Source organism: Pholcus phalangioides, unplaced genomic scaffold (genome assembly GCF_987345545.1).
Source record: "Pholcus phalangioides strain wild (caught in Gottingen) unplaced genomic scaffold, Ppha-v1.0 ptg000004l_1, whole genome shotgun sequence".
Lineage (NCBI taxonomy): Eukaryota > Metazoa > Arthropoda > Arachnida > Araneae > Pholcidae > Pholcus > Pholcus phalangioides.
The window spans coordinates 36529029-36552418 of record NW_028301597.1 but is presented as its reverse complement, the minus strand read 5'-3'; the positions used below and the strand labels follow the sequence as shown (position 1 = coordinate 36552418).

The 23390-nt window shown below is 35.2% G+C and overlaps 1 protein-coding gene across 1 annotated transcript; it reads right to left on the bottom strand.

Annotated features, from left to right (window-relative positions):
* Nucleotides 1-1701: 1701 nt before the first annotated feature.
* Nucleotides 1702-21221, bottom strand: LOC149087368 (acetyl-CoA acetyltransferase, mitochondrial-like). Its single transcript, XM_089231439.1, has 13 exons — nt 20906-21221; nt 18268-18303; nt 17689-17806; nt 17465-17560; nt 17280-17380; nt 13975-14067; nt 12575-12625; nt 7793-7894; nt 5792-5933; nt 4901-5014; nt 2631-2695; nt 2338-2495; nt 1702-2132 (listed from the first exon to the last, which is right to left on the bottom strand). Exons 2-13 carry the CDS (start codon nt 18277-18279, stop codon nt 2012-2014), a joined length of 1173 nt encoding a protein of 390 aa, XP_089087565.1. The 5' UTR covers nt 18280-18303; nt 20906-21221; the 3' UTR covers nt 1702-2011.
* Between the last annotated feature and the right edge of the window lie 2169 nt (nt 21222-23390).

Here is a 23390-nt window from a genome sequence, read left to right as displayed (position 1 = left end):
GAAAATCCTGCTTGCGCTATTGTATAGTACATAAAACACTTTTCACATTTGTGAAGTACTGGTTTGTATTTAGAGGTTAGACAATATGAATAAGTTGGGGTTTGGTACAAAAAAGGGGTTTTTGATAGTATGGGTGTGGTAGGAAGTGAGAATCTCCTAAGCCAGAGTCATTATACACTCATTGCCATAAAAATTTGTGCACCAAGAAATAATTGTGGGATCGAAACAAAAGTTGGCCTGAAGGTACATGTCGGGCAGATATGCAAATGATTAGAAATGCAGCGTGATTGCATAATGCCACTAGAGGGCGTTGAACTTCGTTCTCCTTGGAGTATAAAACAGGTAAGCAGAGCTTGCTGGAGTGTATTTAATCGTTTGCAAAGGAAATGCTGAGGTAGACATGCTGTTACGCTGCCGTTGAAGACCATATGAGCAGTTGTCAGAGTTCGATAGGGGAAGAATCATCGGGATGATGGAAGCTGGGTGGTCAGCTCGGTGAGTAGCTCGTCAACTAGGCCGTTCTGATTTTACTGTGAGGTGGTGTTGGGACCAGTGGACAGAAGAGACGTCATTTACACGGCGACCAGGTTCAGGATGCCCTCGACAGACCAGTCGTCGAGAAGACCGTCACATCATCCAAAACGCACGCGTAGATCCAACTGCCTCATTGGCCGCTATCCAGACACAGGCAGCAGCTTCACTACGGACCCCTGTATCTTCCCGAACCATTGCAAGGTGCCTGGCTGAAGGACATCTGGTATCGCGGCGCCCATTACGTGTGCTGCGAATGACACCCACCCACCAACGCCTCCATTTGGAGTGGTGTCGAGCACGACGGGATTGGACTGCAACGGAATGGAACCAGGTCGTCTTCAGCGACGAATTGAGATTCAACTTGAGCAGTGATGACAATCGTGTTCGTGTGTGGAGGCCCCGTGGTGAACACTTCAATCCTGCCTTCGCTTTACAGCAACACACCGCTCCCACAGCTGGTGTCATTGCTTACGTTACACGGTCACCCCTAATATTGATCCATGGCACAATAACAGCCCAGTGGTACGTCCATAACATCCTTCAGCCACATGTGTTGCCACTCATGGCAGGGCTCCCAGGAGCCATTTTTCAACAAGACAATGCTAGGCCACACATAGCAAGGATGTCACAAGACTGCCTCCGCCACATTACCACCCTTCCCTGGCCTGCTCTATCCCCAGATTTGTCACCAATCGAGCATATCTTGGATCATTTGGGACGGCAAGTTGGACACCCTATGAGGTTGGTCGAACTAAAGGCGCATTTACAGCAACTGTGGAACGAGATGTCTCAGGACATCATACGGAACTTGTATGCCTCAATGCCCGCTTGTATCGGATCGTGCATTCGCGCTAGAGGGGGGTCCAACAGAGTACTAAAACTTCTGTTGATCTGTACTTTTTTCTGCAATAAATTATCCTTTTTCTTCGATTTTCTAATCACTTACTTATATCAACGTAGTACTTACATGTGTAAAATTTTGTTTCATTCTGACGACTTCTTCTGGGTGCGCAAATTTTTATGGCAATGAGTGTATTTATTACGAGGTAACTAGAACAGCGTTTCTCATTAGTGCAAGTTCAACCTAGCACTTACATTGAAATTTCAAAATGTAATATCTTCGATCCATTGAAATAGCAATGTGCCATACTCATAAAAAAATACATATCGATATAAAAACAATTTTATACGTGCTCTTCACATAAATAAAATGTATAAAGCAATCTGAATATAGAAGGATTTTTTTTTAAGGCACTTCTTATACACCAAGACCTTTTCTCTTTTGAAACAATATACAGTCGACGCTCGATTTTGCGAACTGCATGGTTTTATGAACTAATTTTCTTGTTCCAAAGAATATACTATTGCTTTAAACATCCTTCCCATTTACAAACTATTTTTCACATCATACAGGTTTGTAAAAATGAGCATAGACTGTAATAGCAATATGGATTTATAATTTTGAAAACTCATGAAGTCACAATTTTTCTATGAGAATAGCTGATGCCCCGCCTCCTCCATTGCAGACAGCTGCTATTCCTTTTTCTCCATGATTAAGAGAGTGCACCAGATGGTTTACAATTCTCGCTCCTGACATTCTGAAAATTAATATGGAATGAAACATTAAAAATTCGATTTAGCATTTTTGAATATCTGCATAGTGACATTAATCTAATTGAAAGAATTCGGCAAAATTTTATCTATGTTAAAAAGCGAGATAACGACCCAGTTGAGCGTTTCGGCTCAATCTGTTCAAAAACTAAATTAAGGAAACAATCAAAATCAAACTTTTTTTTTTCATACCCAAGAGGATGCCCTAAACTAACGGCTCCGCCATGGGTATTCACTCTAGCAGGATCTAGAGAGAGAATTTTCATATTAGCTAAAGCAGCAACGCTGAAAGCTTCATTGATCTCCCACAAGGATATATCTTCCAGTTTCAAATTTGCTTTCCTTAGAACCTAAATGAAAAATGGAACTTTATTTTATGCTGTAAAATAATTACATTAAAAATAATTTGAAAGATAGCTTATTTAATGATAGAACATCATTTGAGACTAAAAATTTAGCTATCATTTCATTAATATCAGACTGACCTCAGGAATAGCAAATGCTGGAGCTATTGCAAAATCAATTGGATCTACAGCTGCATCACTGAAACCTGGAGAAGACAAGCACATTGTTTTAAAAATAAAGTAGACTCTCGAGTAATCTGACTCTATACTTTATCTGGCCTAGTTAAATAATAATGATTCTCCGTGACAAAATGAGGAATAATTTACTTTGCCAAGGCATTCCAAGTGTTATCAATTTGTGTAATCATTTATCAATGAACAGTAAAATAAATTTTGTAAGAATTTAGTCTACATTAATATTTTGTTTATTTTTAAAAGTCTACATATTCATACTGTATAGTTTACACGATTTTATATTCCCTGCAATTATATAAGTTAGGCATCAAATGTATCCTAAAATGTGCACACACAATATTTTTATTCTTGGATTTCTTTTTTTCCTGTAATAAGTGTTTAGAATGTACAGTGCAGCAAATAACAAACATTTATAAAGTACCAGCCTGTATTTAGAGGTTAGAAAATATGAATAAGAGCGGGTTTTGGTGTAAAAGTGTGTTTTTAGTGGTACGGGTAGGGTAAGAAGTGAGCATTTATAGAACTCTGGCCCACCATTCCATCACATTAGACCAGATAGTCCACAGTCTCTACTGTATGGTAGAATTCCTTCAGACAGAGTCTCTTATGGCCCAATTAGAATTATATACGAATATTACATTATAACAACATGATATTGCACCATACACAGTTCACAATTCTTTTAATCACATAGCAAAACCGTTTTATTGCCATTATGGTTAATTTACTGTAGTTTTATCCCCTTTCAGGAGAATATGCATATTTATTCACTATTCTGGATGATTATGGAAATATTTTAATCGTTATGGGGTCGGCATGCTAAGACTTATTAACAGAAAAATCATCTTTCATCTGAGCTTCGAAGTTGGAAGCCACAAAAACCAACTTGAACAAACTGACGGCTGTACAGATGTTATAATCAAACCCAGAATCCACACACCCAGCAAATAATTATGATTCTGTGTTAGACATTTCTCAGCAAAATCCAAAAGAGATGGCAGGCTTCCTAGAGACCTAGAAAGTCAGGGCAAAATGTAGACTATTTGGCAAAAGTCAGGGAAATATGCAAATATTTGATAAAAGTCAGGAAAAAGTTCTGTAAAGTAGAGAAAAAACAAACCCAAAAATTTAAAATTTGGAGAATTAAGATTTTGAATTGTATTTCTTTGGGAGTTTTGGCGTGAAGAAGTGATTCAATGATGAGGTGAAAAAAATTTTGCAGACAGCTTGTGGAACAGTGTTCCAGAAATGGTTTCCAGCACAAAACATTTTTAAAATAATAATTCTTTTAACACATAATTTTATTAACCTGTTGCAAGAATTGTTCTTCCTGATCGAAAGTAGAATTTTCAGCCCACCCTTTATACAGGCTGTCCCAAATTGTTTGCACTATGGATATCTCTGCAACTGTTGAATTCAGAGAAAGATACTTTCAATTACAAAAAGTTTTCAAATGATGTGCAGTTACTTAAATTTTCCAAGGGTTCATATACATAAAATAAGTGGAAAAAGTAAATTTTTTTGTAGACCCTGTATGGTAACTTCCAGTCAGTGAAATGTGAAAATAGCTCTGAGAAGTCATTTACAAAAATTTTGCATATTTTTAGATGCCATATCAATGGAGATTATTTTCCGTTTTCAGCAATTATCACCAATAATCAAGAGTGTGGTTCACAAATTGCAAAACAAACTAAATCCAAAGTTGCAAAAATCCTGTAATTGCCAAAAAATTTAATTGTTATTTATTCTGTATCTAAAAATAAAATAGTTGAGTTCTCTCATTCTATTTGCGTACAGCCCCTAAAAATTGCAACTTTTGATCCAATGAAAACTTGAAACACACAGTGATAAGTTGCCAAAACACAGTGATTTTATGTGTTTGATATCACGATAAATTGCAATAGAAAATATGAAATTTTTTAAGGAAATGACTTTTCAGAGCAGGCTTTACATTTCAATAATAGGAACTTTCAGCATATGGGGGACTGTATAAAAAGTTGATATTTCTTAATCCTTCTTCTTATTATTTATGTATACCTCCCCTCAAACATATTCTGAGGGTTAAAGCAATTGCACATGATTTAGAAACTTCTTGTAATTGAAAGTATGCTTCTAAAGTTAACACTTGCAGAGATATCCACTGTGCAAACAATTTGGAAGAGTATGTATTTTTTTATATAGCACTACATAAAAAAAAACTGAAATTAATATCTTACCTAATATTTTAGCGATTGGCTTACATCCATTTTTTGATGCAAATTTTCTTGTTGTTAAAACACATGCTGCAGCACCATCACTTAGTGAACTCGCATTTGCTGCAGTGATAGTACCTGAAGTGGAAAACAAATACAGGTTTGATATGTATATATATATGTTACCGCTAAAGTGCAGAAATCAGTTATTCTACAGATTATACAGATATCAAATCAGTTAATCTGCAGATTAGCTAGGTAATGTGCACATTAACAGCTTTCGAGCTTTTGCGGTAACATATATATATTTTACATTGATTTTTGCTGATTTCCAGCTTGGGAACTAAAGCCATGGCATAAAATAATCTAAAATTAAAAAAAAAAAAATTCTGGAACACTAGCATTCGTTCCTAAGACAATTGATGATTTGACATTGAGAAAATATTTCTCTTATTTTAATCTTATAAAATCATATACAAAATTAGCTACTATTATACACTTGATTTTATGTTGTATGCCACTACATAAAAAAAGTTAATGTGGGCTTGACAAATGGGGAAAAAAAATTTGGTGCCAAAAGAATTCCACCCCCCCCCCCCAGGAAAAACTGTCCAAATTAAAAAAAATTTTTTTTAATCTTTTGACCCTTGGTGACCTTTAAGTACACATACGAACATATGTTCCAAAAATTTAGCACTGTCCTCAGTGAATTTAGTGATTACACTTACAAAACTTTAGATGGTGATTCCAATATTTTAGTTGCAACCTGGCTCAAGTCCTGTACTACAGTTGCGAGAAACAATTATAATGCGATTACAATTTTTTTCCCATGCACAAAGTACCAGAGAATATGAACAAATGTTTCCATTATACTTATCACTGTATATACATAAAAGAAATGATTCTTTCGCATACCATTTTTCTTAAAACATGAAGACAACTTTGGCAGTTTTTCGTAATTCACCTTCTTATATTCTTCATCTTCAGAAACTATCACTGGATCACCTCGTGTTCCAGGAATCAAGACGGGAACAATTTCTTTCTTAAATATCCCTGCCTAGACCATAGAGAGAGAGGGAAATTTATGTGTAATATCTGTGTATAAATTTATCAAATATAAACTCAAATGGCACCAAAAATTAAAAACCTTCATGAAATAATTAACTGGTGTATAACAAAATATACAAAGGCTCATATAGTAGCAATACATATAATTTTGCTCAAGGGCTGTGCTTAGGGATGGATCACAGCAAAAAACAATTTTATAGTTCCATGCAGCATTTGTATGCACATTTCTGAATAAGGCACCAGTTTTGACTCGATTTTGTGCTGCTCCGGCTAATAGGTAAAAATTTTGCATATTAAATTGAATATCTGATTATTATTTGAGCTATTGGTTCCAACAGCAGACTTCCTAATTAACAGACTATTAACATTCGTTATTTCCAGGATGGAAATAATTTACCATGTGTTCTCACCTGCCTTTTCTTCCTCTCTCTTGAACATACAAATTTCTTATCAAGTTTGTTATGAACATTTTATTTTCTATGTATTTATTTATCGCACATTGTGGCCTCTGTGTTTGTATTTGAATGCATATTTAGTGTTCTGCTTTTTCACTATGACGAAACTTTTTTGAAGTGGATGGCAAGTCGAATCTTCTACAGACTATATATATAGCTTACGCAAACCCTAATAATTCCAAAGAGCACACCCAAACAAGATGATTATTTGTGCAAAAAATAGAAGCATTCATCTCTAAATTTTGACATGGCAGGTTGGTGTCATTTCATGATGCACCAGAGTGGTACTTCAACTGAACCACAGATATTCTGGTCAGACTATGTAACTCACATAATAAGAATAAACAAGGCTGTAGCTTGAAATTTTCATGGGGCACCTAACATGTCGGGGAAGGAATCAAAGTGATGAAAAAATGGACTTATGCATGTTATTTCATGTATATCAGTCATTTCCTAATATTTCTAAAGGGACCAGAGCACCATATCATGGCCTTGCGTGTAACACAAATCTGATTCCTTAAATCTGTAATCTTAGGGATGTATAGGAGCACCAGGTAATGATGCACGTGTGCATAATTTCACATCTATGGGTAGTCTGTCTGATCCATGTTAAGCTGATCCATATTATTTTGGTACCATCACACTTTCATCACTTCTGATGGTCAATACGATCCACACGATCGGCTTTTGGTAAGCTTTTCATCCCAATAATAAAAGTCCTCTCAAAGTGTACCACTGCAAGGAGCAATTACTTCTGTGCAGCTGCTATAGGATGGGTGCCAATTGGTGAAAAAAAAAACCCAATAATTGCAGAAAAATTTTGAAAAAAGTTTTGTCAGTAAAATTCAAACTATGAATGTATTGAACGAAATAATTTTGTGAAGGAAACTAGTTTTTTTTTAAACATTGCATCTATCTGAGAAAACAACCAGATAAGCAATACATATGTATTGGTTTATGAAGGAATAGCGGAGTACAGATCGCTAGGTAAAAGTTTAATGACTGGACTGCCTGCGCTTCACCATACTACTTATGATAGAGACAAATCTATGAGTTCTCCAGGGTCATTTTACTGGTGTGGCTTATACACTAGAGTGTTGTCTTTGGTGCAGTCCACAGTGCTGTAGCTGACCAGTATATTGGCTGTCAAACAGGAGGAATTTGGCCACCACTGGTATAGATGAGCAATAATGAATCTGCCAATTGATGCAGATTCATTCATATAACAGAATTTTACTGTATTGAAATCTGTCTATATGAGGTCATGATGTATCAAACAGAAATAAATAGGCTACTCAAAAGCACACACCTTTTCAATCATTTTCAGTTCATTTTGAAAGAAATTAAACTAGATTTTCCAAACAGAAGCGAACTGTCGCAAAATGATTCTTACCTCTGCAGCTGCTGTACATCTCTTATAACTTGTCGCAGCATAGTTGTCTTGATCTGACCTCAAGATATTATGCTTCTCTGCTACACCTTCTGCACAAAGACCCTGATTATAAAAATAAATTATCCGATGAAAGAAAAAATATTTTACCATGAAGAAATGCAGACTGAAAAACACATTGAAAATGATTTATTAATTATAAAATGAATAAATTTAATCAAATGCAAAACAAAATAATTTATTAGAAACAGATGTGCAGCTGCAAACCCCCTACTATATCAAACCTCTGAAAAAACCAAAAAATGGTTGGTCCAACAATATTTCCCCATATGTATAATGTTATTTCATACAGTTATAGTGATCAAGAAACATGAAAATAGGATATAACCAACTTTTATTGATTTTTTTTGACTGAAAGTTTTAAACCTTGAAATTAGAAATGGGACAAATATTCGGTTTGACTGAATATCTATGCAAATCTTAGTACATCAAACTAATTAAAATAATTATATTAAATGTAATTTTTCTTATAAATTATAAAATTACTGATTATATTTTATTGTATATAGTGTGTGGTGAGATTCGATTTGTATTTTATCTCACAGATGGCGGCACTTGTAAAGCCGACACCATTGGATTGTCGCGCGGGAAATCACCAAGAGAAGCGATCGAACCATCAAGAGCTTAACATGTCGCTCCGTAGATTTTTTATTTCGTCTTATGTTTCGTGTTGTAAATAAATAATTATTTTAAGAAATTAATCAATTATCCTGAATCCATCATTTTATCCAAATCACGCAACCTCATAACCCAAAAGTGTATATCCCCCTCCCGTGAAAGAGGTTACGTAAGGATGAATTATTTCTAGAATAAGGAAAACATGAAACACTGAAAATAGAACATCCTAGCAATAAGGTAGAAGTGTGCATGAATCACACAAGTTCACTACTGAAGGATTTATCTAGACAATATACATATTAAGCTACTAAAAGAGGCAAAGAACATCTAAAGAGGAAAAATAAGAAAATATAAGTTATAAACTTTATGATACATTACTAGTTGAGAGTAAATAATGGCTGATATTTTCTTAATTAGATGTAAAATTGTATGAGTGTTGAAAACAAAAATGATTCTTTAAGTCAGAGTTAGACAGTTTCTTCCGAAGCAAAAAAACCGGGCTGGAAGATAGTAGTTTTCCTTCAATAATTTATCATATAAGTTGGAATTTATGCTTTAGGTATAACAAATGTTGTGTATATTTTCTATAACATTAAGTAAATTTAATTTCACTAACTTAATTATGCATGCAAATTAATAAGTGTATCAGTCTTTTGCAGAGCTAAGCAGTTTCTTTTGCTTGGAAGAAACTATGCTGTAATAAACTAACTCTGCTTCTTCCCAGCACAAGAAACTAGTCTTCCTTTTTGTATTTATCATTTACACTTATAATGTAAAAATTATGCCAGTCTTTTAATCAAGGTCACATATTTAGCTGAATCTTTTCATTAGACCAGGAGAAATTTCATTGAAAGTTTTGAAATTATTTATCTAATTTCAGTCTAATTGACAAAATTATTTTTAACTTCTTTAAGTCAGAAAACAATTTTAAAAAGTAAACATTATTTTCATTTATTATACGGCACTGATTAAACGGCACAATCAAAAAATCAGTTTAAAGGTTATTAGAAAACACAGATTACAAATAATAACAATTTACGATATTAAAAAATATTATCTAAAAACTCATTTTTTTTCACTGCAATAACGACACTGAAAAACAAAAGTTTTTTTAACAGTTTTATGCTTTAATCGATTTCTCAGCTTATAAAGAATGAATGTAAAAGATGAGAAAATTCTTTTGAGTTTTGCAGAACTTGAAGGAGTGCTTAAAAGCATTTTGACATATCTACAAAATCCTTCAAGTATGTGATGCCAGGGTTAGGAAGTTTCTCCCAAGTTGGAAAAAACCGTCTGTGTGGGAGAAATAGGTCTCTTCCAAACTGAATGCAAAAGAAATGGAAGAAGAAACTGGTTTATAAAAAATTACTTTATTTTATAGTCATACAATCATAATTTACTGCAATTACTAGAGGATTTTATCAACTATAATGTTAGTATGGTATTCATTTTGAAAGGCTTTATTAGTTGTATATTTGAATGAAAAGTCCTTTATTTATGTATAAACTTTAAATTATTTTTATTCATAAATATAAGAGTTTCAAAATTAAAGTTCTTCCTTTTATCAGTTCAATGCAACATGGTGTAATAAAACCTTTTTTGTTATAGCAGCCATTAGGCTGTTCCAAAGTTGAGTGGATAAATCCAAAAATATATATAATTCTTTTTAAAGTGCTGAATTTGCATGTCAACTTGGAAGCATTTGAACACAATCACATTTTTCTGTGAATTTTGGATATTTAACACATTCTTTCTCTCCACATTACTAAATTAAAAGTACTTTGAAGAGTATTACTGAAACAAGTTTTTTCACATACAGTTAAAAAAAATCACAAGTTACTAAATTTTGCCACAGTTCCTGGCCACTTGTTATTGTTTGGAATTTAATATTCCACCAAGAGGGTGAATTCAGGATCAATAAAATATACAATCAAATGATAGGGAAGAGAATGGCCTCTTCATATCTTAATTTTATGACTTGGAAATAAGGAATCAAGTCTGCATTTTGTAAAAAGCCCCATCCATTCATGACAGCAATCAGCATTATTTATACAATCTTTCTGAAACTGATACATTGAGTGCTATAGAAATCGGTTATAGTTGCTCCATTAAATCTATGAACTCTCCATGCAACTTTAAAATTTCTAATTATGTTAAGTATGCTTCTAACCACCCTCGTGCAGATAGTCACTCACCATGATCAAAAAACATTACAATTAAAAACTTTTCGAAACATTTCAATTGGCTGTTATATCTGGTCTCTCAGCAGCTTTGGTTTTATTGCATTATCGTGTATGAAGCAGATGATTAGTCTTTAGTCTTTTTCAAGTTCTTAACACATTTTTACCATAAAATTATTATGCAATACAATTATTTTGCACAAACATGTATTAATTACACTTTAAGATGTATAATAATTTTTATATTCACAGATTAACATTTTGTGTGGTAATTGAAATGATTTGTTTTTATAAGAGCGCTTCATTGGAAAAATATATATTGCACATCCTGGTAAGATATTTATAATTAAATGCTGAAAAATATTGTTTTTAAAACTTATTTGTTATTATTTTACAACCAATGAGGTGAAATAACAAGCTTTAATTATATGTACTTCAATTAAACAATAATTAGTGCACATTTTTATTTTCTTCCATTTCTTTGGGGTTTTCCCAGTTTGTTCCACTGTCACAGAAGAAATAGGTTTCTTCCAGTAGAAACCCAACCCTGCTTAAGTAATATCAAAATACAATATATCATCGTTAATTTTGATTGTCAGTACCACGACAATGAAAATCTTTTAATTATCACTTTTTAATATTGATTGAAATAATAAATTGCTTAATTAAAACTTATATATATATATATCCTACATTTAAAAAATTACCAATAATTTTATTTTCAATTAAAAATGTCAATTTCATTAACTCTTTAAGTGGTTTTTTAAATTTTTCTGATCTGCATTGTTGTAGGCCTGTTGCTCTCTGTGGCAAGACTTTTTAACGGGGAGATCAGCTTGCATTCACACTTCAAAGTTGGGAACCACATAAAACGTACTTTAGCCAACCACCATGATGGCGATTACTCCAAGACAGGCAGCATGGATCAAAGAATCAAAGAAGCAACATACAATTGACCACAATGCTTCAAGAGATTTCCTCTGCCTGTTATAAAGACTGACTCTAATCGATGTTTCATTGTACATTTTAAGACGTTATCTCCACTGTGAGATGGTGTTTGCTTTTGGTGAGTTTTTGAGACAGAATTTCCAGATGCACCCATCCTTCAGAAAGGCTCAAAATCACATAAGTGATGGGAACCTGGATGCATTTAGTTCCTCGGGTTCAGTCCAATGTTCATAAAGCCAGGATTACACTATAAAAGTTTGATAAATATCTTTTACAAAACTTAAAAAAACAACTAATAAACCTATTGGTTAAATTCACTCGGATGAATTTAAAGTCTTCAAGTTTTATAAAAGAACTTTTATGGTGTAATACTGGCCTAAGAGGCAGGTGTGATTTTAAGTCACAACTAATGTATCTTGAACAACTGCACTGTATCCAAGTTTTTTTTTTTCAAGGCAAGGGCTTAGACTGGTAAGGCTGATAAATTCAATCACATAATTCTACTTCAATCGCAGCATATTCCATTTTTTGGAGGAAGCCTCCATTTTCAAAAATTTTGCTTAAAGAACACAGTTATGTTGCAAAACAGAAACTAGAACATTTTTATTGATCAGAAATGAGAAGGAACCGAAGACACGTTCTTAATTATCATCCAGTCAAACCTTGAAATAATGAAGTTGACCTCTTTTGCGATAGGTATAGGACTGCCTTTATTCTTCGAAAGCATTTTTTTTTTCAATATGGGTCCATATTTATTATACCAAATATAACAAAAATCTGAATATTGCGAATCCAATATTCAATCCCTTAAAGTTCATTATAATGGGGTTTGACATCAACCTGATTTGTAATTACATTAAAATTTGACAGGAATATAATAAAAGTATTCAGTATATTCCTTCAAACCATGCAATATTTGAGAAACCTCGTGCTTACCAAAACCTCCAGTAGAGATGAAATTTCATAAATAATAAATTACCATGTGGCCATTCCCGAATGCATCAGTTAATCCATCCACAACAAGACTGTCCTAAAACATCAGAAGATACAATAAATGTCTATATTGTGTATATATATACATTTAGAATTACAGTAGAATTTTGATTACCAACCGATTCGCATAATGAGCAAAAATTTTGAACAAATTTTGAGTCTGTTAACAAGCAATGATTCGCATTATGAGCAAAAAGTTTGAGCTTTGTTTATTTTCACGCTATGACTACTGAGCCAATGGTTTTTTGCTTTTGTTCACACATGTACTGTGGAATTGTGGGTAATATTCTATCCTACAGTCTCTGGTGAGCATGCCTCTCAAAAAATGGACACACGTGCGAACGTGACTGTTCACAATATGAAACTAGATGTAGCATTGTAACCACAAGTATGTGCATTTGAAGTTTTTTTTTTCAAATTCTGCTTGTGTGTGGAGAAAACTGTGGGCTGATTGCATTACTGAATGTCACTTTGAGGGACTAGGTCATGAATAGAAGGCAACATTTATTGAAGAGATTGTGTCCTTGGGGAAGACCATGGCACTGGAGGTGTGTGAAGATAACATTCAAGAACTAGTGGTAGAACATGGTCAGGAATTGGCTGTAGATGGACCTCCTTTGCATGGAATAGCACAAATTTATATGGATGGTATCTCGTCTGAGGAAGAGAGAGGTGAGGAGAAGTCCCTCACTTAAAGAGAAGTTAATTTGCAAACATCATTGTATTGTATGTTTATTTATGGCATTATTATATTTATTTTATTGTATTATTCATTATATTATTGATTGAATGCCGTTTTTATTAGTATTTTTATGTGAATAAATAATTGTGGAATGAATTTTATCCAAGTTACTATCATTTTCTACAGGGAAGTTTAACTTGATATACAAGCAATTTGGATAATGAACGCGTTGGTGGAAAGAGTTAAGCTTGTTAAACAAAGTTCCCTCGTACAGTAGAACTTCTGTCACAAATCTTTCAATCTGTATTCTGTGGAAGCAGTGACAAAGTCAGAGGGGTGGTGGCAGGCATCAACAGAAATAAAACTACTTTCGGAAAATGCCATCTTAAACCATATTTAATTAGCAAAGATTGTAAAAAAACTGATGAATGATCTGATAAATTATTTTTATAGACTAAACAAAACATAGTTTGAGGTAACATTTTATGTGACAATTTTTATTTCCCCCCCCTTTATGCCTACAACCATAAAGAGTTACCTCCCCTCTGAGTTTGTCACCACTGTAACTGAACACCCTGTACACATGCAAAACACAAAAATTATTTTAAAGACATTGGAGAGGTTACACTGTAGCACAAATATTCAGAATCATACTAAATGGGAGAAGAAGGAAAGGTTAGAAAAACAAACAGAATAATAAGTACCTTCAATTCAAGGCCACCGTATGGAATATTACCTCTAGGTAAATAGAACGGACTGTTCGACATACTCTCCATGCCTCCAGCTACTACAACCTCCTGTGATAGAAATATAAAAGGAATGATTTTTTAACATGAATGACAAGTAGAAAAACTGACAGTGAGAAGAGCTTTGATGTGCAATGGTATCTCAATCTGAGAAGATTAATTTATTACAGGAAGTTACTCAAACCTTGAAAATATTCGGATCAAAGTTTTCAATATTTAACCCCATTTATAATATGCGTACCTGTAAACTTGGATCAGTTGGAATGTGAAATGTTTCGCTTACAGAACAGACCGAGGTACTATTGTAAGCAGAGTTTCTGCTGCCACCAATTTTAATTCCATCAACCCACAAGAAAATGCTTTACTAGCAAATTAGCCTCAGAGGAGATTTAAGTGAATCACATCTTATAGGTTAGTGGAGATTTAAACGGAATCACCGGTTTTCACAGATGTTTAGTAAAAAGATTATAACTTTTAAACCAATCATTGAATTAATTTGAAATTTTTATGCTTGTGAAATAAAATTTTGTTCATAATATTACGCAGGGTGTCCTGTAAGTGATAATTCAGCCTTTATCTCATTAACCGTCTGCTGTAGGTGTATGATTCCAATTTTAAGGAAAAAGCTCAAAAGGTGTTATAAAAAATTACCCTGTACCAATTTTAGGAGTGAGTACCTGAGTGGTGCAGTGGTAAGATGCTGATCTTCAACTATGAAAGCTGCCGTCAAGGTTCATGGGTTTGAATCAAGACAAAAGAACATTGGAAAAAGTCCACCGATATAGATGGTGTCTTTATTTCCCACCCAACTCCACTAGTTGGACCTGGCCATATGGAAATATATGACTGGAGATGGTGTGCGATAAAGTAGTTTTAAGAGTGAAAATACAGTGAATTCTTAGAGAATATTGCACTTAGAAAGTTGGAATTTTTTTTATTGGCCTCAGAAGAGACAGGGTAACAACATTCTAATTGAAGGTTAGAGGGCAGGGGAACATATAAAAATTTACATCTTTTATTTTGCCACACACTCTATTTTCACTCTCAAAACAGTTACAGGGTAATTTTTGAATGCCTTTCGAGCATTGTTTAAATTGAAACTATACCTCTACAATGCACGGCTGATGAGATAAAGGTAACATTAGCACTTACAGGACATATTGTATAGTATCACTTGTATCACTGAAAATTTATACAATATTTTCTTTGATAATTTTTTTTCTCTTTTACTAATGCCAAAAATTCAGATTTCGCAATGACTCCTACCAATCAGTAGGATAAATCTAATTTGTCTCACAACAGTCCAAACTCAGTTAATATATTTGAAAAAAACATTCAATTGCAATTTAATCGGCTATTTCAATTCTCTGACAACACCAACACTTTCTCAATATAGCGAAGGGCGCTTATAAGCATTTCTCAAGAACAAATTTTTAGCAGCAAACATTCAAAGAGCATGAAAGAAAATTTCGAAAATTTTGTATTATTAAAACACTCACAATAAAACCATGATACCAGGAAAGGTCAAAAGCATAGATACCAGGAAACGATGATACTTCACTGGTATTATCTAACTCAAAAGGTAATTAATTTCTAATAAAATGATGGTTTAGTGCATGAATGTGGTAAGTGAAATTTTTTTTTGCAAAAATGGAGTTAGTGTATGAGTTGGAAGCCATAGTTCCAGATATTGCAATGCCCAAATGTGATAAGTGATAAGCAGACACTATTTTAACATTCACTGATGTGCTGTGTGAATGTATTTTTATGCAACACCTAATTCTGAAAGTGCTCTCTGAAAAATCAGCAAAATGTCACCTGCCACATGTGTGTGCTAAGCCATCAAAAATATGGTAAAGGAAAATAATGCTATGAATAATTTCTCACACAAGGACTTGGAATGAGCAGAGGATGAAACAATTTGCAGGACGTCACAGATTTATTCATAGAAACAGCTATTTACAAGCAGAGAAAGATTGAGATATTCGTTGCCCCTGTAGTCTAGTGGTCTAGGCCGTTCATCCAGAAAGTGAAAGAACATGGGTTTGATTCCCGGCAGTAGCAGTTGAATTTTCTCTCTTTCCAAAATATATCTTCGCATAAGCCAGCTATTAAAAACATTTGTATGGATAGCGGAGAGTGACATCATCCTTGGATAAGTCGCCACCTGGTAGCATTGTCAGCAATTGTGAGCTTTGGCCTGAGTTAGGTCCAATTGTCCATGTATGGTCCAGTTCAGTGCACACAAGCTCCAAGAAAAGATTGAGATATTCATTGCCTCTGTAGTCTAGTGGTCTAGACTCTAGAGCGTTCACCCAAAAAGTGAAAGGACGTGGTTGCGATTCTCTTCAGGGGCAGTTGAATTTTCTCTCTTTCCAAAATATATATTTGCATCAGCCAGCTGTTAAAAACCTGTATGGATAGCAGAGAGTGACATCTTCCTTGGATAACAAGAGACTTGTTTTTCTAATACAATTTTGCAACTTCTTCATTGTTCTCTTCTGTTTGTGCCACCTTATGAATGCCAGAGATACCTTTTAGATTGTTCTACTATTTTCTCAAAATATAATTACATTTCCTGTTTGGCATCACCATATTACTAAATGGGAGCTATCGCCAGACATGCCACATTTGTCATCAATTTCAAGGGGTTTTCCAAAAAATGTGTTATCGATTATTTACAGGTGGAAATTGACATAAATGATAAAACATAATAAATGATGACACTATTTACATAATTTTTCCAACAATATAATAGTTATGATTGCACAAAGCCACATTATTTCTCCTCCAAATGACTCAAAACATACAGAGATCATGAAATAACATAATGGATTAAAATATTAAGATATGCAGTTGGCCGTTACACTCACTACGTCGCTCGACATTGAAGGGTTAATAAAACACCAGAAGGAACTCATATAAACACATATTAATAAATTACATTAATAATAATAAACTAATGTAAAACATTATCGTGAAAATATATAAGCAAAATTACTGTATAATTACACTCAAAGGATTGCAGAAAGAGAATTTTTATTCAGAATTTATTGTTATATAGGCAATCATCTTCATGCAGTTTGTGCTTGTTTTTACAAACTCGAATAGAAAATTGGCTTTTAAATTGGAGAGCTGTTCAAAGAAATGGTGTATTCACCAGCACTACAGGACTAATTTGTAGAAACTTGTCAGTTTGTAAAATCAAGTAACAACTGTATAATGAAGTAGAACTCCAAAAAAGACAAAGTGCTATTACGTACCTGTAATCCTAGCATCAAACTCTGGGCACCAAACATGATAGCTTTCATACCAGAGGCACAGACTTTATTGACAGTTGTACAAGGTGTACTTGTACGCAACTCTAGAAAAAAAAGAGGAATTAAAAAAAAAAAAACAAGAAACATGGATAGGTAGCAGAATGAGCCCAAGGTTTATGACATCATACCTGCTTTGAGAGCAGACTGTCGAGCAGGTGCTTGACCGCAGGAAGCCTGGAGTACATTACCCATGAACACTTCATTCACGTCTTTGCTTTCCAAACCTATTTGAATTTTCAAATTGAAGAGAAACAAATTTAAAAAATAATAAAAATCATGAAATATCCTATGCACATTATAAAAAAGGAACTTTGGTAAGATTGTTTCAAGAGACACATATGAGTTTGCATACCTGATTTTTCTACTGCTCCAGATATAGCGATGGCTCCTAAATCTGTTGCAGATAGTGGTGAGAGTGCCCCGCGAAATGCTCCGATAGGAGTACGAACCGCAGACAGAATAACCACATCCTGGGATAGAAAAAAAAAATTGTATTCATATATGATTTTTACAAATAATCTTCTGAAACTTTGATATTATATACAGGAATGATATTTAAGGTGGGTACTGCCTCCTCCCATGACTACTGGTCTGCATCCATGTCTGCATCCTTAAAGCAGAATGTTTTGCATTGTTCTGCAACGAGCCCTTGGCTGACTGGAAATGCTGTGTGGTAAAAATTCTAATAGTAGTATTTCCTACACAATTCTTAAAATTCTTCCAGATTGCTCTGCAGCAGCACTGATTGTTCTGTGACGTATGCCACAGATTCCAGCATATGCTGTTTTGCAGTGTCAGCATGTGGTCACCCACCCTATCGCCTGGTTCAGCGTTGTGTACTACTCAAATAATCGATATGAATGACAAATTTATTTAGAATATTTTTCTTTATTTTAAGGAAAAAAAAGGTAAGCATATGCACAATACATACTTGTAACTCCATAATTCTAGTTGAAATTCGGTACACCTTGAAAAGAAAATGATAATGTTAATTAGATTATTATTTCAATTATTAAAAGGAATCATTGAAAAAACTGAATTAAATTGGGCAGATTTCCAGAATGGTTATTAATGGCATATAAATTTCCCAAAGTAGTCAATCAAATACCATAATATTACCATAGTTATACTAATAAAAAAAAATCATGCTCATGATATCACTCAAAAGTGATAACGTGGTGCCATGAGGGATGTCGATAAATCCTACGTTTGGGGACAAAAATGATATAAATTTTTTTTGCAGAAATATATAATTGAAAATTATTTTCATGTTTTACCATGTGTTTCAGTTCAGAGCCATTTATTATTACTGAAAAGCCCATATTTTCAACGTGCATTTTTTTTTATTAATTACAATATTGTTGCAAAAAATGTAAAAATGTCTTTCTCATGCTGGCATTAGGCTGTCTTCCTAGTAGGCATTGGGTAAACCCCTAAGGAAAGTTTGGTAAGTTGGGGGGGGGGGAGATAAAAATTTCGGTTTTGTGAGATAAAAATTTTCATGCTCGCAACATCAAGCTGCAGTAATGATTCATTTGAAGGCTTTGCTTTAAGAGTCAGGGCAGTCTTTATAGTGTCATGTACCCCTGGGCCAAGTAATTTTTCTAAGATCCCACCTGGCAAATTCTCGAAAATTTTAACTGGGTCTCATTTTTGTGAGGCCCACATTCTCTTGAGGCCCCAGGTGAGCCCCTGCATTAAGAGTGCACTGTTGAGAGTGCCTCTCCTGCTCTAGCAAAACTATGACAAATTAGAGAAATCTATTGATCTCCATAAACTTGACGGAAAAAAAAAAGAGCGAGCAATACAAATAAAAAAATGATCTAAAAGCACAATTGACAAAAAAAAATTGATCAGAGTAATCGATTTCTCAGCTTATAAAGTTTAACGAGAAAGTTGAAAACAAGTTGAAAATAAGCTACCAAAATGGATGGAACATGTTGCAATTGTCAAACATATAAATATTAAGTTAAAGCAAAATGCCTCTTCAGATTCATTCATCTCTCAACAGGGTTAAATTTAAATCAATTTTTTTAACCATGAATTTTAAACAAACTGTGTTGCTGACGATATTTCATTTATCAACACCTAAAAAATTTACCCTAAGAATTTTTTTTTTTGGACTTTTTTTAATAACTTTTTACATTTTTTGTTAAATTCTGTGAGAATGACCTTATAGGTTATTTGTATGCAAAATCATGTCCCAATTTACGTGAATCTGACTTATACCACATACCATCAGCCCCACCTATCAGGGCTGCAATTAGTTCAGCCAATGACAATTTCGTTCTTCAATTGTGACCAAAGGCAGATTTATGGTTTTGCTGCCCGTGAGCTGTACAAAATTTGCTGCTCTTCTCCTATTCCAGTACAATTTTCTTGACTATTTCCTTGAATTTGCCACCCAGCATTAGTTCAGTTAAACCCTGTCTCAGTTTTTAAGGTTACTATTTTGGTCACATCTATTTTGCACTCTTTAGTTCACTCTTTTGATCACTCAAGTGCTTGCAAACTCTTTTGGTTGCTTCCATGCGCTGGTTATTTACACTCTTTTGGTTGCTCACTGACCTGGTCCCTTACTCTGTAGATCACTAAAATACTAATAATGTGGTGTGCTATAATATAGGTTAATCACTCGTTTTTCAAACAGAGACAGATTTATTATTTTACCGCAAGTGCGCTGTACTAACTTCCTTAACGTCTCATTCATTAAACCTGCCACCACCTCCAAACTTACCTCCCTGGCTAGTCAGCTTAGCCAGGGCTGTAACTAGAGGGGGCTAAACCTGCCCCAGGTGGTAAAATTTAGGGGGGGGGGGCAGCAATTTTAGGTGGGAACAAAGAACACCATTATAAAATTATCAAATTTTAAAGTTGCTTGGTGGCATGACAAAAATCCTAGTTAAGGCCCTGTGCTAAGACACCCCCCCCCCCATGTAAATGCTCTTCTGATTGTGACCAGATCTTATTATCATGAGGGCCCCCCTCCACCTGGGGGGCAGGCCGTGCCTGGGTGGGGCCAACGCATTAACACAGCATTGCCCTTTTTACAGTAAATTTATAGCGTGAAAAAAAATATAGGGAACCCCTCCCAGGCTCAGATCCTCCTCGAGAACAAGGATTGAACCCTGAGTCTGGAGACCGCTCGGCCATCCTGACATGGGTACCGTTGGCTGGAGCCAGAGCAGTCTTAAGAGCACCATGGGTCCCTGGACCAAGTGATTTTTCTAAGGCCCTACCAAACAAATTTACATGTATACTCCTCGAAAATTTCAACTATGCCTCATTTTTGTGAGGTGCTGAAGTCTCTCTTCTCTTGAGGGGCCACGTATGGGTGGGCCCATGTTAAGACTGCACTGGTTGGAGCCCTGTAATCCCTGCCCTTGTGGGAATCCAAAAATCAGGCCCACAAACAATGATATTCACGATTAGTTTATTACTATTCAAAACTGTATCATAAAAGCAGGATAATAGAGGGTGGGGGGGGGGGGGGGTAGAGGTTATATATGAATGGACAATACGGGTTATTTTTCAAGGAATAAAATAAACAAAACAGTAGCATGACCTACCAAGTCCACCGGTCAGATCACAGTGCTGTGCTGATGATAATTGAATAGCCTTCTAAGCTAAGCACCGTCACGGTCAAGGCCACAACCCCGAGGGCAGCATAGCCACGACGTCAAATAACTGGTTATTGGCAAATCGCGCACGGAATTCGAAATTCCTATTTATTCGCAAGAATTCGAAGAATTGCACAGCAACTATTCTCATCACATACTCTAAAAATACCATGAAATAAAACTTGTTTGTAAACAACTAAAAAAAAAAAAAGAGAGAGAGAGACACGTTTTGAACTTTTGAATGAAGAAAAATCAGATATGTATCGAAGTGGTGCCATCTACATGCCGAATCGAGAGTCAGCCTCTTTTTCTCACGCTTCTGATCGTGAAAAATAAGGTCATAACAGCGAACCTGGAGCAAAGTGCGTATTTTAAGGGCATATGTTTATGACCCTCATCAGCATATGCTACGTCGGGAATAAAAATTAAATATCCATTTGGCATATGTGGTAACTTGTCAACAAGACGCTTTTTGGTTCGATTGTGAGCTCCAGAGTGCCGTCGAAGCCGGCCGGTTCAGTGGGTGCTCGAGCACCATGCGCGGAGATACGGAGAGGGAGGGGGTGCAAATATGACCTTGGCCCCCCCATGGCCCCCACAAGGGGTGGGCTGACAAGGCTCCAGCCCTGGGGCCCGGGTTGATTTTAATAAATTTTTTTTGTTTTTCACGCTATAAATTCATCATAAAGGGGCCTCGTGAAAGTTTGGTCGTGGGGCCCGTGAAAGATCCCAGCCTAGGGGCCCTGCTTCAGGATGTGGGGGCCATGCCCCCCCCCCAGACTTCAAAGTCTATCTCCGCCTATGTCGAGCACCCACAGTATTTTTGTAGCACCGGTCTGAGCAGCTCCTAGAATTAATTCAGAAAATCACAACCTCCTGAAAGATCGAACACCCACAGGCAGTGCCGTAATTAGGCAGGTGCACCAGCACAGGTGGGAGAACACCCACTTTGGAAAGGGGGGGGGGCAGAAGAGGCCTCTGAATGCAAATTCTTGCACAGGAATGGCTAGTTATTGCATTGCCCACAGGTTTTTAAAACCTTTCCAACACTTCTGGTAAGCTCATATTCGTTCTGCGGGCTTGATACCGAAACTTGAAGATCTTCAAGTTTCGGTATCATCAGGCACAGTGCCATCTTAATTAACGCATAGGCCCGCCCGGTTGGAGGGAGGTAGTTTTAAAAAAATGAGATCTGTTAAAATTTTCAAGAGTGAGATATAAATTTGGGTTCGTGCATTTATAGCAAGATACGGGCTTCAGAAAAATCACTTTGCCAGGCAGGCCCCAATGATGTTAGAATATGTATTTTAAGAACATAAAAAAAAAAGGAACTGGAGAGGTGATAATTTCAACTGTCCTTTAGTTCTTTCATTTTTCTCTTTCATGGATGCCATGTTCTTCAGAAGCTTTAGCCAGGGGTCTTCAATGCACACATGGTCTGCATGCTCCACGCGACCCTAGAAGGTTTTTGCAGTGTCCCACCATAAGCACTACACATAACAAGCATTGCATAGAAACAAAGTTCACGTTAGGCTCACTATACGTGTATGCGCATTACAACACGTACCATTTCGTTAGGAGTTCCGCAGAGGAACGCATATGCACGAGGTGCATGTGTGGTTTAGTAAAAAACTTGGTTTAGAAAAAATTTACATAGTAACACAATTTATAGAAATGAGTGGGGGGGGGGGGAATCCTCAATGAAAAAAATAATTTTTGAAGGAAATAATTTTCAGAATTTTTGAAAGAAATAATTTTAGAATTAATAAGAGAAATGATACCATAGATTGGTGATGGGCAAACTTCAGCCAGCTTAGAGGTTCTATCCGGCTCGCCACAGATTTCACAATAATAGTATAGAAGTTTTCAATTTCAGTGTTCTAAAAAAATTCATTTCAGGAGGTGTTATTATTATTATTATTATTATTGCATATGGAAAATATAGTTGTGAGTCTCACAACTCATTATCTCTCAGCCACCTCATTGGGCATTTTACCTGTTGCGGCTTTGTATTTGAGAATTGAAATAAAAATTTTCTTGAAAACTTCAGCACAATGAAAAAAAATGGAACACATATGCAATAAATATGCATAAAGTTATTAAAATGTACTTATGTATTTTTCATAGTTTCAAAGGATAAACTATTGTCTCTCATTTCAATGAAACCGTGGGAGTCTTCAAAGTGTACAGAATATCCCTCCACCCAATTTCTAAGCATAAAAACACCAATTATGAATCCTTCACCTGTCACCTCACTTGCTGTGTCAGAGCGCCGGGCCCTAAGGGCCATATTTCCTTCATCCGTGGGACATACAGATCTTTCAAAGTGGGAGTGATTCATGCTCCTAATTAATTTTATAATTTTAATTTAATGAAAAAATTATCTCAGAATAAATAAAATTCTAAAATAACGAATTTTGATTTTCTCTCCAAC

Bases quoted from the DNA above. Each gene is read 5' to 3' on its own strand.
- LOC149087368 (XM_089231439.1), bottom strand. The intron at 17,381-17,464 runs GTATGATGTCAT...TTTTTTTTCTAG, and splicing joins ACAGTCTGCTCTCAAAGCAG to AGTTGCGTACAAGTACACCT. The intron at 5,015-5,791 runs GTATGCGAAAGA...TTTCCACTTCAG, and splicing joins TTCATGTTTTAAGAAAAATG to GTACTATCACTGCAGCAAAT.